The 17,964-nt window shown below is 41.6% G+C and overlaps 2 protein-coding genes across 10 annotated transcripts in view; both read left to right on the top strand.

Annotated features, from left to right (window-relative positions):
- Positions 1-4,795, top strand: part of SV2C (synaptic vesicle glycoprotein 2C) — a 93,261-nt gene extending 88,466 nt beyond the window's left edge. Inside the window, exon 13 of the mRNA XM_085213553.1 lies at positions 1-4,795. Within this exon, the coding sequence (XP_085069679.1) occupies positions 1-184 (184 nt within the window). The 3' untranslated portion in view covers positions 185-4,795.
- Positions 4,796-16,108: 11,313 nt separating this feature from the next.
- IQGAP2 (IQ motif containing GTPase activating protein 2) overlaps positions 16,109-17,964 on the top strand; it is a 116,349-nt gene continuing 114,493 nt past the window's right edge. For all 9 annotated transcript variants that reach the window (XM_085213696.1, XM_085213693.1, XM_085213688.1 and 6 more), the window contains exon 1: positions 16,109-16,256. In XM_085213696.1, coding sequence (XP_085069822.1) covers positions 16,211-16,256 — 46 coding nt within the window. In that variant the 5' untranslated portion in view covers positions 16,109-16,210. The remainder of the gene's footprint in view (positions 16,257-17,964) is intronic.

Raw genomic sequence — 17,964 nt, 5'->3', positions numbered from 1 at the left:
GGCAACCGGCTTTGGCTTTTTGAATGCACTATGCAAAGCCGCAGCTGTACTTGGAAACTTGATATTTGGTTCCCTTGTTGGTATCACCAAAGCAATCCCTATTCTCCTTGCTTCTACTGTTCTAGTATGTGGAGGTCTGGTAGGACTTCGACTTCCTGACACAAGAACCCAGGTGTTGATGTAACAGGAAAAAGCCATTTTCTGTTTCTTTTTTCTTTGTACAAATGTCAGGTCTCCTGTTTGGTGGTGCAGAGGCTTCAGATTATTAATGCTTAGTTGAGAGTTCAGATGGCAGAAACCAAACACAGATGTGTTGAGTGGCAGAAATCTAAAATCAACTCTGAAAATTTTAAATTTCTCATTCATTTGCTTGCATACTTTGCTATTTAAAACCATTTCACTTCAAACAGCAACGCTGCCTCCAAAAACTTTCAATGACATTTCCAGGAAGATAAAAACCATATTGATAATTTGATACTTAAAATGTAAGCAGTCATATTTCTTAAAAAACACATGCTAAATTTGGCCATGGCCCTGTGAGCTCTTGTAGCAGTGCAGCCATGCAAGTCAATTACTTGAGAATCTTATGTTTATCAATGCATGCAGCAGTAATCAGGAATCTGTGCAGAGTGCATTGGTACTGAAAATACTGACCTTCTATAGCTAAGTTTATTAATAAAAACTTCTACATTTTAAGCCAGAGGCCTAGACAAAAGTGTCAGTGCCTCTTCATTGGGAAACAGCTTTAGGTAGATTCAATCTAAAGCATTCAAATTTAAATGTAGATACAGTGGACAAAGGGAGCACATTCCCCTGATGACAGAAACTGGCTTTGCTTTCAGTGAAGATATGACCTAGCTGTATTTTTAATTTTCAAAGAATAACTTTCATGTAAATCGTAAGGGAAAATTTATCAGTGCTTTTTCTAATTATGTCTCACTTCTTTTATTAGGTGACTGAATCATTGCCAAAGAAATTAGGCTTTCAGATAAGGTCTGTATAATAAACTAGATTTTTCATGACTTTTTCTTTCTCCTATGTGGGAAGTAGTAGTATCTGTCCCTGCATTTTGTCAATTGTCATCTTAGTTATTTTGTAAAAGTAAGTAGAAGATGGCCCAAACATCCAAGACCATATATTATATTTAAAGTTTACTGCTTGATTTACAGAATATAGGAGTTTCAGTTTTGAACAAATTCTTGTGTGTTGTAACACCATAAAATGAACCCAAGATGGAGTTTCTACTGTTAACAAATGACTAAAGTAACTAAATTAAAAAAGCAACAGTACTGAAAACTAGAGGACATATTTTTTTATGTTGATAATTAAAATATTGTATAGCAAGAATTTTAGTAAGTTTATTTTACAATATAAACAGTCCAAATGTCCAAGATAAAATATTTTATAATTAAATCTTATTTTAACATGTCTTCTAAATTTCTAAATATATTTAAAAAGAGGAAGAAGGATTATTTTTCATCAGGATAACAATAAAATTCTGGCCTTAGATTAGCATCTGTGGCTTTTCTCCACTAGTCAGAATCCTTACAGTACTTTAAGTCTATCTTTCCTCATAAGAATTGTATTTGCTTTTGGCTGTATTTCTCCGTGCCATTCATTAGTTACATGTGCCCACTTCCTTGTATTTCCTCTACATCTTATTTGAAATCTGAAGCCTTTGTACATGTCTGGAATGAACCTCAAGAGCAGTGATAAAAAATTACATTGTCTTGTTACGCACTGTACTCTTCAAATTCTGTCCAACTGTATGTAACACTGAAGAACATCCAGATCATACCATATGATCATTGTGAAAGAAATGGGCCATAGGACAATAAGATTCGATTTTGAGATTCTGGTTAAACATTAATGCACTGAAATCTCATCACTTTAGAAATTATGCTGTTTGCAGTGCTGGTTCTTGTCCTAAACCTTAGCCACATCATAAGTATATAATTAAGTCTGCATTTAGTTCAGCCTGAGATCCTGTTTGGAACGTATCAATAGCAGGGATAAGTAAAGACGAAGAAGTCCAGCACATGGACCTTGCTTGGTCCAGGATTAGAGTGATTGATCTGAAGTAGGAAAATGAAAAAGGAGAACAGTATGTAGAAGAAAGGTGAAAAAGTAAGCAAAAGAGAAGAATAATGCAAAAGTACACAAATATTTCCAACATACTAAACAAAACCTGAAGCTAGAATCTTCCTAGCTGGTGAGCCAGTTGGCTCAAGATTGTTGAAACTGTGTGTAAGCCAGCATGACAGCTGTTCGGCACAATCAAGTGGTTTGATCTTGAATGAAGTGAAGATCTATTCCATGAAGACAAAATGAATTAATGCAATTTCAAACTACGAGTACTTGGTTACATACTTACAATTGACAGTTTGGAATGGAAAAAAATGATCTGGATGCAAATGTTACTTACGTTATACTCAGAAGTTGTTTGTCTTTTCTTTAGTGAATTTGTCCTTTTTGCAGTTTCCAAAGTGATCTCAGGTAATAAATATTGGATAATATGAATTTCTCTTTCCTTCTAACCCCATTCATTGATATCTCATGCAAAGGGTCACATAGTGGTCTGTGTAGAATCCTGATAAACCTATAATTAAGAGGTCATTTGCATATACTTTCAAAAGAGAATAAAATAGCATAGTGGTCACTGTTTTTAAATGTGAAAATGCCAGCAAAACAGTCTGAATGCATTGATTTTTGCCAAATATATTTTATTTATGTTAGTTTTACTCATGACAAATTGACAGAAGAGCTTGACTTAGCAGACTCCTTTTTCTTAGCTTTCTGCCACTGAAGGAGAAATGGTCTGAAAAGTAAGGTTTGACTTAGCTGTAGCCTTCCACCAGCCACACTGTGCCAAACAGCGAGACAATTCACCATATAGAGGAACTGGTCTTGTTCCAGTGACTAGGAGAAACTCTCAGATATTTAAGCGCTTTGAGTTTTGTCTTATTCAAATAAAAGTCTTAATAAACTTAATGGGGATCTTAACATGTTAACTTCTGTGTAACATATGAGAAAATGTCTGTGTCTTCCTGTACTGTATGCTTTTCATTGTTCTGGCATACATGCCTGATGTCGTTATAGTAAATGTGGTTATTCTATTGTTTACTGTTGTTATCAGCAATCTTTGACCAGCCTGGAACAGGGCCATTGCCAGGGTTTCTTTCATTTAATGATTAACATCCCCAGAGATCTACTACAATAGCATTGCAGTATAAATTAATTCCAGCTACCACCTGAATAAATCCAGACTGAAAACTGCAGCATATGTGCACACACACTGACACAGAGCAGTGAGAGTGGGTAGGGCTCTGTCAAAAGCTCTGTCATACACTGCATTACTCCTTCCCAGTTTTCAGAATTCTCACTCTGCCTTCTGCTTCTATGCACATGTTCTATAGAACTAAAAAGCCTCTAGAGGAACATGAATATTCCTTTCAGAGGACTTAAAAATGTGCAGTTGCCATAGGGAAGCTAACTGCTTTAATAGTAAGACAAAAACAGCACTGTTTCAAAAAGCGAACATATTAAATACTTAATTGTGTATATTGGCATGTGGGAGTTTATGTTGATGTAAGAGAAATGAGTTCATCTAGCCCTTTTTAATAAACATGCATAAAACTATTCGTGTTTTAAAAGCCTAGCTTTTCCCTGTGAGTGCAGGGTTTCCCCCCAAAAAACAGTACTCTTAATAGCATCCAATGGTGCATGTCTAATTGTCAAACAACTTATTTCAGCCATTTTTGAAAGAATGTGATAGTAAAATTTCCCATTAAATCTTTCCACTAATAGATATTTTGCTCTCAAATGCTTAACATTTTGACATCAAAATTATGTCCCTTACTTGGTCTCAAACATACGTGTCATTTTACTCTACATTTTCTTTTGAGACAGCTGTTTTCTCTGCAGTATAATACTGCAAAAGTCAGGCATTAAAGAAGATCTCTCATATTGGTGTAAAGTGTTGGCATTGTAGGGTTATTGATTTTCTTTAAAACTTGTCAGCATCTCCTAATGCTGAACAACAGAAGGGAAAAGTGTATTTTTCTTTCTTCCCTTTTTTTTTTTTTTTTTTTTTTTTTTTTTTGTGAGCTATTTCCTCCTCCCAGTTTCTCCTACCAACCTTTCACCTTGCCATTTGGGAATACAATTTTTCAAGCTGTTTCTAGTATACAATAGTTTGGGTGTGCTAGCGTGCCTATGTCATCAAGAAATTCATAACCATTTCTGACATTCTCAGTTTCTTTATGCAAGAAAACAAGTAGATATTGTATATATGGTAATGGAGTATTTTGAAGTTGAATTCCCATTTATACGTGTTTAATTTCACATGCACTAATTTACAGCAAGATCTTGGCAATGGTCCTGGCCTCTGGTTTACAGTCATCACTATTGTACATATGTGTTTGCATGTGTGCGCATTGATAAACTCTCTTTTGGAGTTCCAAATTTTTCCTTTTAAGTCCAGCTGGTACACTTGTGAACTCATCTTTCCAGTATACTCCTCTGTGTCAGATTGCCAACTACCAAAATGTTTGACCAAGTGTTTTTATTAAGTACACTGAGGAAAGTTGTATGTATACTTGTGAAAGGGCATGCTGTGTAGCATGACTGTGTACAGTATAAATCTATAAAACGTGGAAGTGTTTATAAATTTATCTGGCAAATATTTATCATCCATGTAACAAATGCAAAATTATTTAGTGTACATCAGATTAATAAAAGGGCATTTTTTGCTCTACTATATTCAAATAAAGATTTGTTCTCTGCAGTGAATGCACATCAGGTGTGATAATAGCCAGAACATCATTTTTCACTACTCACAAAATACTGGAAACAGTTGTTTTACCTCAATTCAGATTCCTATGGCTTTCTGTTATGTTCTCCTTAGTGTTTGTAATAGAGGCAGAACATGCAAAGAAAAAAACATGGAACAAGTTAATAAAGTAACATAAATGACAATAAGAAAAGACAGATTTCAGGTTACTATGGTTGCAGGAGAAAAAGTTCTACAGTTAGCCATCTGGGGTTCACATTTTTATGATATATAATTGCACAAAATAAACATCTGGTCACAACATAGCTGCACTGCAAGACTCTGTTATCACCCCAAGAATCTAATCTGAGTCTGTGTGGAGAACTTACTGCTGCAAGGTATGATAATCTGTGCGTCCAAAAGGCCAGCTGGAATTTATACAATAAACTATGGTTCTACAAGAAAATGGTATCCAACAGCAGAAATATAAACAAACAAACACCCCACTCACCCCGAATCTACACTGCAACATTAGTTCATTGAATTTGTGCACTAAGTGCCTCAGAAAAACTTAGGTTGTACGGTAGCTTTAAAATAAGAAAAAGTCTGCCATCTCCATGGTTGGATCAGGAATATATTTGCAAAATGACAATAAACTTAATAAAGGACATGAGCTTCTTCATCTGTGTCAGCCATCGGAAAACATTAAGCTACATGTGAATTCAGGTATTTTTCAGCTCATGTATTGCACTGTCTACAAAACCCACTGAAGAGTACATGATTTTGTAACCATCTTTTGGTACAATATAGAAAAAGCTGTCTTGAATTACTAAATATAACCAACAGAAGCCATAATTCATATATTAGGTCTGATTAGTTCTATACTATAATCAATCTGCTTTTGAAGAGGATGGGTAGTATATGTGTCTCTTCCTCTAACTAAGGAAGAAACAAGCATTAACATTAGTCTCATTCTGGGAAAAAATCAGTCTTTTATGCAGAAGATACAATACAAAAGGGAGCATGGAAGAAAAATTGCACATATTCTTCATAGATACCTTTTAAAAACTTATCTCCTGAGAACTTTCATAGCAAGGAAATCTTCTGTCAGCAGAGCTTAGAACAGTAATGCAAACTGAGTCAATCATCCTCAGCAATGACTTTTCTACCTGTAAGACTGCATTTCTTAGAAGAATTGCAGACTTCCTTAAATCCAAATGAAGTAAAGAAATATATGTAGTATATTACTTTCCCTCCGTGAAAGTAATGTCTCCTATTTGTTTCCATGGAAATTACAACAGATACAAGGAGCACAATAATGCTATCTGATAGAGCAAATTCTCAGCTACAAAATACTATTTTTCAACATAGTCACCAGCATTAGTTTCACAGCTGCTATGACATTGTTTCTTGGAGAATATTGCTCATGCAGTTCTTCTGTCATTGATTTGAACAGTTGGAAATCATAAGGCAAAAAACTCAAATTATGCAGTTAGTTTGGTAGCTCAGTCCAGCCAAGACTGCCAGTGCGATCCTCCATCTTAAAGCTGATGTGGGGCCTGGTGTTATGTGTCACAAGAGAAAGGTTGTCTTCTTCTCTAGACTCACTCTGGAAATTCAACCATTCAGCTTTGTCAGCACAGTGATGTAGCAGTCAGAACTCCTGGTTTGTTCAAGTTTCAGAACATCCAGAAAGATTACTCCTTTCCCATCCCAAAAAACAGTGCACATCACTTTACCCACCATGGGCTACATCTTGATTTTTTTCTTCAGTCGGGAATTCACATGTCACTACTCCATGGACTTTCTTTCTGTCTCATAATGGTGACACCACATTTCATCACTGGTAATGATGTGACCTAGGAAACTGTCACCTTTAGCCTTTTATTGGTTCAATAGGTCCTAATGAACTTACATACACTGTTCTTTCTTTTCCTGTGTGATCATTCAGCAATCCAGCCAATATTTCCAGACTCAAGAAGAAGACAAACCTGTGTCAGCCTTATCAACTCTTGAGTCATTTTTATTATCCATCAAAGGAGACAGGCTGTGTCACTTCTACTACAGAATGGGAAGTCCCTCAATCATACTGTCCTCTGCATGTGTATGAATCATTAGCTACAAAAATGAAGTGTGAAATGCCTGCTGAAACCACCTCCAATGCTAGCTGGGCTTCTGATTAGCTTGAGTTCTGATCACATATAGCCCAGGCTACTGATCTAACCTTAGTTCTCCCACAGAACTGAACAGTCAAACGACATTTTTATTTTGAAAATCTAATGATAGCACACAGAGTTGCATTATTGCAGAACAACAGCAATTTTGCATGTGGCTAAAATAGCTCTGAATTGTGGACTTTACAACAGATTGCTTCACAACATATTTAGTTATGTTTTTCCTTATTCAATCTCTGATGCTGAGATGCTGACAATTCGCTAATCAAAATGGAAATCGTCTTAGTAAAGGAAGAAACATAACACCACACAGAGAAAAAAAGACAACAGTGAAGGATGGAGATGAATCATATTTACACTCTTTTCCTTTTAGCCTTCCTTCTTCTCCTCACCCAAAGAGCTCCAAACTGAGACTGGAATTGTGTAATATCCACCTGACTATTCTGAGCACTACATCTAAGACTACGATTTCTCTTCAGGTTCTTGCCTACTCCCTACTGCCTGTAGCCTTTCACAGCAACCACAAATTCTGTCAAAGAAGGAAGATGCTGCTCTTCAGGGCCTGTCTGCAATGGTGTCGATACAAATTACAAACCACTTAACCATAAGGATGTTGGGAAGCTCCTGGCTTTAAATAAAAACATCCCTAGCTTTGCAATCAGACCAGCTGACTCAAAGAAAGTAGGAATAAGAAATCAAATAAAATTGAAAGTAATTCACCTTCTTCAGCATCCTGGAAGTAAAGCCATTAGTGGATATATTCATATTTTTACCATTAGCTTTAATTGTATATACCCTCTCAAGAGCTCCCTTGTGAACTTCAGACTCTGCCTACATGATAAAGATAGATTATGAGAAAGGAAATCCTCTTCCTATTAAGGATTACATCGCAGCTTGGGTCTTTTTTAACATGTTTATTTCCCACCAGTCAACTCTGGGGTCTTGGTGGATTGTTACCTATGAGTTACAGAAATTACCCCTCCAAAAAGCTCAGGCCCTTTGAGTTTAAGTGCTAAACAGCAGCCTAATCTTCAGTGTGTGGGAGGGTTTATCTTTTGAGGCTTCAGCTAGAATCACAACTTTTAGAATTTGATTAAAATGATGAACCTGTTCAGGAAAATAAATAAATGAGATGCCACTGGCTATTACAAACACGTTGAAGCAAGACCAAAAAAATAATTACTATACTCTTGAGTTACAGGAATGTCACTATTACAGGAGTGTGGTGTGGACTTTAACCTGTCTTTGGTAGGGATATTGCACTGTATGCTTTGTGAACTACAATACACACAAAATATGTAACTGCTAAGGACTGGAATTTGTGGAAATATGAAATCCATGTGTCAGGGAAAAACTCTGGGCTTTTCCTGGCAGAAGTGTAACAGAACTACAGACTGACCACACACCAGGAGAAAGGTGGATAATAGTACACACCTGTTCAAAAGGTCACCTGAAATTCAATATATTACTTTGCATTGTTATTGCTAAATGAACGTTGAAACAAGGAAAAATATCTCTTCAGTACAATATAGGGCTCTCCCCATGTGGAAACATTACTGCCAGCCATGAGAGAGGAGTGTATTTTTCTGCAGAAGCCACTACCTGGTTAGTGAAAATAAACAGGCCCATGTTGATACACTGCAATTTCCAATCTGACCTACAGGTGGTGAAGGAAAAATAACTAATGAGAAAGGTCTGGAAAGATGTTGTGAACATTGTACTTGCAGTTTCAGTTACCGTTGCAAGCTGAAATCAATCACATGCAAGTAAGCATGATGCCTGGCAGACCCACTCTTTGCAAGCAAACTATCCTGAACTAGGGACTAGTTTACCTTTGCTCAAAAGCAGTCAGCCCTTTGGGAGAGGGTAACGTGGTGCAGAGTCACCTGGATGACTCCAGCCATGGCATTTCCAGGAGATCTGTTTCACCGGAAAGCTTGGCTCCTGGATGAAACTTTGCTGATAACGCCGTGGAAATCTTCCAGCAGCAGTCACCAAGAAGAGACATTTAACAAATTATCAAAAATGTCTCAGTGGCTTTGATTTTGCGGTGAATGTACGCTTCCCTGATGGGCCTTGCGGCGGTCTGCACAACATGCTCTCCAGCAGTTCCTGACCAGGGCTTCCAACTTGAATGTGGACCCAGGCCTCTCTGCAAGTAGCACTGCATCCACCAGTAAGCCAGTATCAGCATCTCAATGCTCACTGACCTATGTGGCCTTCTGGTTGATTTCTATGTGGTATTTCAGATGCTGATTCTAATTTTATAGCTGCAACTGGTTTGAGATCTGATTATCTGAGAAATACTTCTTTCCTCTTAGAAAAATAGCAAAGCCACTTCAGGAAAGGAATCCAAACTGAAGCCATTTTGATTTAAATAAGAGGAGGCTGCTGACACTGTGCTTTCTGTGAAGGGCTCTGTATGCTGGAATTAGCTTTCCTCACTTTGCCTCCCAGAGCTTGAGTTTGTCAGTCTTTCAGACACGTTTTTCATTTTTATACTAATGTGAATAATGAGGAGCTTTTCAAAAGACTGGAGCTATGCCAGTGGAAAAGTGGTGGAAATAAGAAGACACGAACCAGTATAGAGGAAATCCATGGGAGTTCAGATTCTGCTTTATCTGTGGGGCAACTGTTGGCAGGCAGGAAAATAATTGTAGGGTTGCCCTAGCCATCAGTCAGTTCCCTGTAAATGCAGAGCTCCTAGCTCCCTGCTTACAGAATAATAAATAAATAATACATTAATCAGTGAATAATGCATAGACTTTTAGCGGAGTGGAAACATTGCTAAGCACATGCAATTACAAAGAAGCACACAGATGCTGCATTACAAAAAACAACAGCAACAGAAACCACTGCCAAGCAGACCACCTCTAGCTTGTGGATAATGTGAGGAAACAATCAAGATTTTAGTTTTGCTACATCCAACATAGTCAAGAATGCTTTTTGCTGAATATGCGAGCTGCAGCCGGGCACAGATGTTCCCTGCTTTCAAACAGCTCTGAATTCGTTTTTATGGCCATTCATTATGTCTAGACAAGGAGGGTCACTCCATTCCGAAGTATTCTGTTAAATGAATAAATATTTATTCCAACAGACAAATGGACAAAGCTCTTTTCTGGCAGAGTTCTTGCAGAATGATTTCAATCTCTGTCTTGCAAAACTCATGCCACTTCTGCAGGATCCAGGGCATTTGTCCAACACATTTTGAACAAATGCTTTTTTTTAAAACCTGTTCAAGCAGAGAAACTGGTTTCTTAGGTAGCTGGGCAGGCAGGATTTAACCAAGCCCTGCCAGGATTCTAACTTCAGTGAGGAAAGAAAGGGACATTTCGTCTGACAGGAGTGGACATACACCTTACATATGCACCTTAGGAAGCACTGTGATGCGTAAGATGAAGTAATTAGCTAGGTATGGGATAGCATGGTATTGCTGCCTCGTGTTTGCTTCTCACTTTCACCACAGGACACATCACTCACCCTCATTTATAATTAAGTAGCAATTTGTAACTTGACCTAGCTCCTAAAAAGTCATATTTTGGGGCAGTGTTAAGTCAAATCAGTCCCATGGCTGAGTTAACTGTGTGGTTTCAGAGACAAAGAAGCACTATAAGCTAGTATTTGCACCAGGCTCCTTTGCAACTCCATACTGAAGTCCTTCTAGCACGCCAGTCTGAGGGGCAGTTTCTCTTCCTGCATGCTTGAACCGGCATGTTGTTCCTAGATCTAAGCAGGTCATATAAGTATTCAAGACTATCTGAAAGATGCTTACACGAGCTGTTTCCAACTAGTAGTTTGCAGTAAAGGACATGTGAAGAGTCTCTGCTGAATCACAGCATTGTCATCACCAAGTGGTCACTATCTGAAATCAAAATCCTCAGATTCGTGGCACTAACTTGGAAATCATGAGGTTTAGCTGCAGTTTTTGCCTCAAATTGTAATGTTTAGGAATGCTCTTTTTCCTCAGAACAATTTAAGTGCCTCAGAACAAAAGTACCACCTCACTTAGGCAACTGAAGATTTAGAGCAAACAGTGTTGAGTTCTGCAAGTGGTAGCAAGATGAAAGACTTCTGACACTGAAGTAATTTCTCTTTCATTTCCTTTTTCAGGTGTCAGTGCTATGCAAAAACATCCTACTGTGCACATTTATATATACTTCTGGTTTCTTCCTCTGATGGCCTTTCTCTGCCAGAGTTATCTGCACATTTATTTTCATTCCATCCCATGAACTATTTACTCTGTTTTTAAAAACTGCCTTTTCCATTACAATTTTAAGTAAGTAAACTATTACTAGTTGGTTTTTTGTTTGTTTGTTTGTTTATTTGTTTGTTCTCCTTTTAAGATGATGCCCAACAGGACTCAGTTTGACCTACTTCTGGCTTCTCTAGAAACTATTGCAAAATCTGAGGGATCTATTCTTCCATGCATTGTGCTTATTGTTCAGCATTGCCTTCAGTTTCAACCAGGACAGCTGAGAAGTTAGAATCGCTTCCTCAGCCAAAAGGAATCGTTGCCGCTGATACTGAAAAATGTTTTCAGTACTTCTGCTCTGGGTCTTCATTTTACTAAGCTATTGTTTGCCACGGTGTTTTGAATGACTTCCACAGCTGACTGCTTCACAGTTCCTAGGATGCTTCTGATGTGATGCATCCTCAGCCTAGCTTCAGCAACAGGGGACTCTGCTGGGATTGCAGACACAGCACATCTGAAGGGGAGTCTCAGGGCAGGAACCATAGGAGGAGCACGCTGCCTTACTCACCAGGTTGTCAGCAGAGGCAAGCACTGCTCCTTGTATCCTTTCCTGAGTGGGGCAGACACCGCCTGGCTGTGGGTTTTTTCAGGGGTCACTGAGGGCAGGTACATGATGGCCTGTTTGTTTACTTACCTTACAGAATAAATAATGCATTGCACAGATACTGTGCTGAGAGGGAGGATGCAGGCCAGCCAGCTCCCCACACTGTCCTTGCAGATTCCTTCCCTGCATTATCACTGAGGAGTTCAGCACTGCCCAGCAGCTCTATGGGGACAGTTGCTGATGTGGTGTTTCCTCATGTTTCCTGGAGTACCTCTTAACCTTCAGACACTTTATAAATGCATCACATCGTTTGTGGATTTTCCACTGCAGTTTATGTAAAACTATAAATCTGGGTCCATGGCTCACTGGTTCTCCAGCAGGAATCTCCTCATTGTATGTGGCTGGAGGTGCTGCTGGGAGCCCTCCTGACTTCCAGCAGTGCTGATGTGGCCCCTGCAGCTGCCCGGGGGACCCTGGCTGTGCTTTCTGCGAGGGGAGCAAGAAGCACAGCCAGGTACTTAGGGTTACACCACTCTGCCGTTTCGTCTATGCAAGCACTAGGGAGGCAAGGACAGCTACAGCTTGCTGGATATCGATTAGCTGTGCAAAGAAAATAATTGGAAAGGCCCTTGCAGTACCTGGGAGCCTGCCTAGAGTCTTTCCCCTCCAGTGGTGCTGCATGGACCCAGGCTGCCCCACTGCAGGAGGTGCCTGCCCCTGATCACCAGGGTGAACCTAGCACAGTCTTTCTCTCATGTGAATGCTAAAATGGAGTTTCAATGTGATGCACTAACAGGAAGAAGAAAAGAAAAAAATTTCTTAAATCATCAAATGCCATTTTTCTTTCTATAGGACAAATGCTGCCAACGAGAGCATGCAATTTACAAATAAAATAAAGGTATTGTCACAGAAAAACTGTTGTTAAAGCTGCTGTTTCCAACAAAAAGCCCAGTGTCTCTAATTACCTGCATGCACATGCGTCACTGCTGCATAAGCCACCCAAGAATTTCAAATATCAATATCCTTCTCCAGTTAAAATCCCTCTGTACACAACAGAACTGTCAAGGAGCATGAGGCAGCATAGGCCATTACAGCATTTTGATTTGAGCTCAGTCAATGAGATGCCCAACATTTTTGTTCCTCTCTTGTCACGATTTCCCTTCAGGTTTGTTCGCTCTAAGCCTGGAGCAGTGAGCAGCTGCCCCTGAATATGCAGCAAGCCTCACACCGGCCTGCTGCTCCACTCGCAGGCAGGTGTGTGGGTTGGCACTGGAGCCAGTAACAACGCATCGAGGAACACCTTCCCGCCATGTGATGCCCTTGATAGTGCTGGGGACATTGACCTCAAGCTCCTTTAAAAGACTTGGACTGCGAACAGGAAATGTTCGCCCTCAAACATTTACTCTAGATATCTGACTGCACTGATTTCTTAAGTGCCTGCCTCTTAGAAGCTGTGAGAACTACTAAGTCCTCTTTAAGGACTTAGAAGAGAATACGGCCAGCAGCGTTGGGTCTGCCCGGGACTGGCTAAAAGCCTCTGGTCTGTTTGATGTGAGTTATAGCCAGACTCCCTAGCCACACTCGGGAGGAGGAGGAGGTGGCAGGAGGAGTGGACAGTGCATCTGGGGGTGTGTGAGCCTCCTCTGTGCTGCCAACAGCTGATGGAGTCAGAAAAGTGGGGATTAACAAATCTGATGTGAAAGGTAATAAACAAAACCACATGGCTACTGCTTGTTACTCCAGCACTTTCACACCTCCTGCATCTCCTGCTGGGAGCACTGGGTTCATGCCCTACTGCTGTTCTGAAAGTATCATGGCAGGCAATGCTGTCAAAAACTCCTCCATCCTCCCCACTCTGGCCTTTCATTTCTTCTCCTTGCTCTGTGCTGCAACTTACATTTCAAAGAAATCATCCTACCAAAAAGAAAAAATTAAATAGATTTTATTTGGGATGGATTGGCTGGGCCCTCACACAGACACAAATATCAGCACAGAGCAGAGGGGCTGTATGGGGACGAAGGGAAAGGACAAATTTCAGGTGCTACAAGAGAAGGGTCTACATTTTGTCAGATGCAGTATCAACACATACTGGGCATGTGGCAGCTGCACACCACTGTCCTTCAGTGGCAGAGTGAGGGGCAGAGACTGGAGAATAAAAATACAAGAAGAGAAAGTGTTCCTCTGTTCTGGGTTTAGGCTAAGCATAAAATAAAAGTCAGCAAAAATCACTTACAGGAAAGATGGTGTTTTCTATCAAATTAACTTTTAATTGAACTTAGTTCTTCATTGGTTTTGGTCACCCATTTTTGCTTCTAAAAGCTAGAGCAAGTGTGTGGGAGATTGCTTAAAGGATGCTTCAGAAGCATTCATAAAGACAGGTAAGGACTACAGCTACTCCACTGCTGCTCTGCATGCCTGAGCACTAAGTCATCACTGTGTGCTCCAGGGAGTGGGGAAAACCTCAGTGAAGGTCACTGCATTTCCTCCTGGATTACAGCTACGCACAGACTGTGCTCTCTCTTCTACCACCTCCCACTGAGGGCTTAGAAGCAGCCTGAAAAGCACAGTACAGCCCTAAAACAAAGAATTCTAGAATTACTCAGGTTGGAAAAGACCTTAAAGACCATCGAGTCCAGCCAGACTAGCGTAACTCTAACAATCCTCCACTAAATCATGTCCCTGAACACCACATCCAAGTGGCTTTTAAACACATCCAGGGATGGTGACTCAACCACCTCCCTGGGGAGCCTATTCCAGTGCTTAACGACCCTTTCTGTAAAGAAGTGCTTCCTGATATCCAACCTAAACTTACCCTGGCACAACTTGAGGCCATTTCCCCTCATCCTGTCACCTGTCACCAGTCACCAGTGAGAAGTCACCAGTCACCAGTGCTGTAAGCACCTTTCAGATATTGGAAGAGAGCCAATAAGGTCTCCTCTGAGCCTCCTCTTCCTCAAACTGAACAGCCCCAGTTCCTTCAGTCTCTCCTCATAGGGCATATTCTCTAAGCCCTTCACAAGCTTTGTTGCCCTTCTTTGGAACATCTCTAACATCTCAATGTCCTTTCTGTACTGAGGTGCCCAAAACTGAACACAGTACTCGAGGTGAGGCCTCACCAGTGCCGAGTACAGGGGCAGGATGACTTCCCTAGTCCTGCTCACCACACCATTCCTGATACAAGCCAGGATGCCATCGGCCTTCTTGGCCACCTGGGCACACTGCTGGCTCATATTCAGCCGACTGTCCATCAGAACACCAAGGTCCCTTTCCATCAGGCAGCTTTCCAGCCGCTCCTCCCCAAGTCTGTAGGGTTGTTGCCTGGGGTTGTTGTGACCAGAGTGCAAGACCCAGCACTTGGCCCTACTGAAACTCATACAGTTAAACATGCCTCTGCCTCCAGTCCTGCTCACCTGCAGACGTCTCTCGTGCATCCCAGGTGTTGTCCAGGAGCTGGTGGCCACCATACTGTCACAAACCCTGGACTTGCATCAGGGTAATGCCCTGCCTGCAGCAAAGCCTGGGCTGAGGGCAGCCGGCAGTGAGAGCACTCACCCCATTCCTACACCTTGGAAAGGAACAGGCCTGCAGCTGCACCTTGTCCTGAGGTGCCTTGACTGCATAGCAAACTGCAGTGGTGGCTGCTAAGCACAGCAGGAATGCTGCTTGTGGAGTACAAGACTTATTTGACAGAGCAAAACTGCAGGTTGGAGTTCCATGCTTGGTATCTCAGCCCTCCTCACTGCTTCTTTTGACAAAAAGGCCAGAGAGGTGCCATGGCCCTTCCAATTTTGGTTCAACCTGTTTTTTATTTCATTGTAATTGTCACTGGCCTTCTTTCTTACTTGCTCTTTTTTTTTTCTTTTGTCTTTGTTTTTTTGTTTTGCTTTCTTGCTTCATCCTCTTGTCTTTTATTTTGCTTTTGTTATCTTTTATTGTTTTAATGTCTTTTATTTTGCTTTTTCTTGACTCCTTTGTTTTTTCTCTGTTTCTTTTTCTCTTTCTTGATTTCTTTCTTTTCCCCCCTTTATTTTGGCTTTCCCTTTTTTCTTTTTCTTTTTCTTTTTTCCCCAACTATCTCTCTCTTCCCTTCTCCCCCACCCCCCAAATTTTTTTGTTTCCCCTCCCTTTTTCTTTTTGTCTTCTTTGCTTTCGGCCTTCTTTGGGGCTTTTCGTATTACAATTTTTTTTCCGATTTCTTTCCTCTGCTCTTTCTCTTTCCTTTGTTCTTTCCTCCTCCTCCGTGTCGTGTCGTATCGTGCCGTGCCGTGCCGTGCCGTGCCGGCCCCGCGCCCCCCTCCGCTCCCGTGCGGCGGCGCCCCGCAGCTCTCACGCCGCCGCCGCAGCCGTACCCCACATCTCCGCGTCCCAGCGCGGGGCGGGCGCGGCCGAACGGCAGCAAATCAGCGCGAGGCGGCCGGTTCATAAGAAGGGCGGGCGGCAGCAGGCGCCGTCCCTCCGGCGGCGGCAGGATGCACCATGAGGAGCTGGCGTCCTTGCAGCGGCCCCGCTATGGCTGTGAGTCGGTGTGGGTCGGGGGCGGCGGGAGCAGAGCGCTGGGGCGGCTGTTGTTCTCCCCTCTCCGGCTTCGGTTCAATGCGAAAAGAGGGGCTCTGGGGAGGATAAAGGCAGTCCCGCCGGCGCCGCTGCAGAGCGGCGGTGCGCTCCGGCTTGCCGTAGCTTTCTTCGCAGCGACCACAGGCAGGATTCCGGACAGGTTTTCTGGCCGCTGTGTTGTTGTCTTTTTAGAAAAGTTTCTTTTCGTTTAGAACTTTCTGTACGCGTTGTAGTTGCAGCTCCGCGTTGTAACTTCAGCGCTTTTACGTTCTAGTCAGAATTCTGAGTTTTAATTCTGTAGCACGGTGTTGTAGGTGTCACACTCGTTTGTGACCAGATTGCAACTGCGTCTTTGAAATTATGATTTTACAACTTCTGGATTGCAGCTTCAGAATTCTGGAGGACAGTCGCAAGTGTTGTCTTATAACTTAGTAGCCTTCGAGTAGACTTTTATAACTTTAAATTCCAACGTGAGTGAGGTGAGAGGCAGTGCAGTTACCAGGTGTTTCCTTCCCGTTGAACTGTATTTGTTTCCCAAACCTCTATTTATAAAAAGTCCTGAGCACTTTCCTCGTGCTGCTGTTGTGCTGGGATCATGCACAGCCTGTACTTTCTATTGGTTCCTTTGGGCAGGAAGGTTTAAGCCCTTGGTTTTGCCATCCCAGTAAGGAACATTTCTGATACTTTAGGCAATGTTAGAAATGAACATGTAAATTGTTTGCAAAACTCAGAGTGCTCTCTGGTCTGATGAACAGCTTTCCAGGTTTTGGTGTGACAGTTTTATTTAAAGCTAGTTCTGAAATGTTTTTTTTTTTTAGTAGAAATGCAAAATCTTTGACTGCTGGAGGCAATGTCTGCCTTGGGAATGTTGGGGGAACTGGAGCCTAGCAGTGGGGCCTTCAGCTCAGAAGCCCTTCAGCCTCCTGAGAGTTCCCCTCTGTGGACACCTCCCAGGTGGTGCAGGTGGAGGGCCATGCCTGTAGATTTCATTTTCTGTTCCTGCTACCTACTGGGTATCCCAGAGATTTTTGAAGGTGTTCTAGTATCTTCTGAAGTGGTCACTGAAGATAAATATTGATGATGTTTTCTGGAGTGGTTGCTGGAGATGCATATTGTGTGTCTATCACAGTGATGAATCTTGGAGTCATCCTAACTTTCTTTGCTGTCACTTGTGAGGCAGGGCAGGGGACTGAGCCTGGGGAGACACAGTGCTGAGGGTGACCTCTGCTACTTAGTGATCCAGCCCTGAATGGTTGCTTTGTCCACTTGTCCACTACACAGAACTCATCACGTGCAGGTGATGTGGCCTCAGCAGCAAGTGCTTTGCTTGACAGACCTGCTCTGGCTTCTTCTTGGGACCTGTGCATCTGGACAGATGACGTGTTATCTGCCATAAAGTCCAGTGCAGTCAAAGGTGCTTCAACAAGGAATAGAGGGCTCATCCTTCATGCTTTAGTTTTCATCTGGATATTAGGGGTTGTTGATCGCCTTCCTGCCCGAGCTGCTCAGGTTGTTGCCTTAAGAATCCTGCATTCCTATTTGCTGTGGGAAAGAATGACCACATTTAACATGCTAAGTATTTGCAAGATATGGTCTCATCACAGTATTCTGAATCCAGAGTTTTTTTGCTGGCCTGAGTGGTCAGAGTGTGAAGCTGTAGCCTCTCTCC

The sequence above is a fragment of the Meleagris gallopavo genome, chromosome Z (assembly GCF_905368555.1).
Source record: "Meleagris gallopavo chromosome Z, MGAL_WU_HG_1.1, whole genome shotgun sequence".
NCBI lineage: Eukaryota > Metazoa > Chordata > Aves > Galliformes > Phasianidae > Meleagris > Meleagris gallopavo.
Note: the sequence above shows the minus strand (reverse complement) of the source record. Positions and strands in the feature narration are given on the sequence as shown.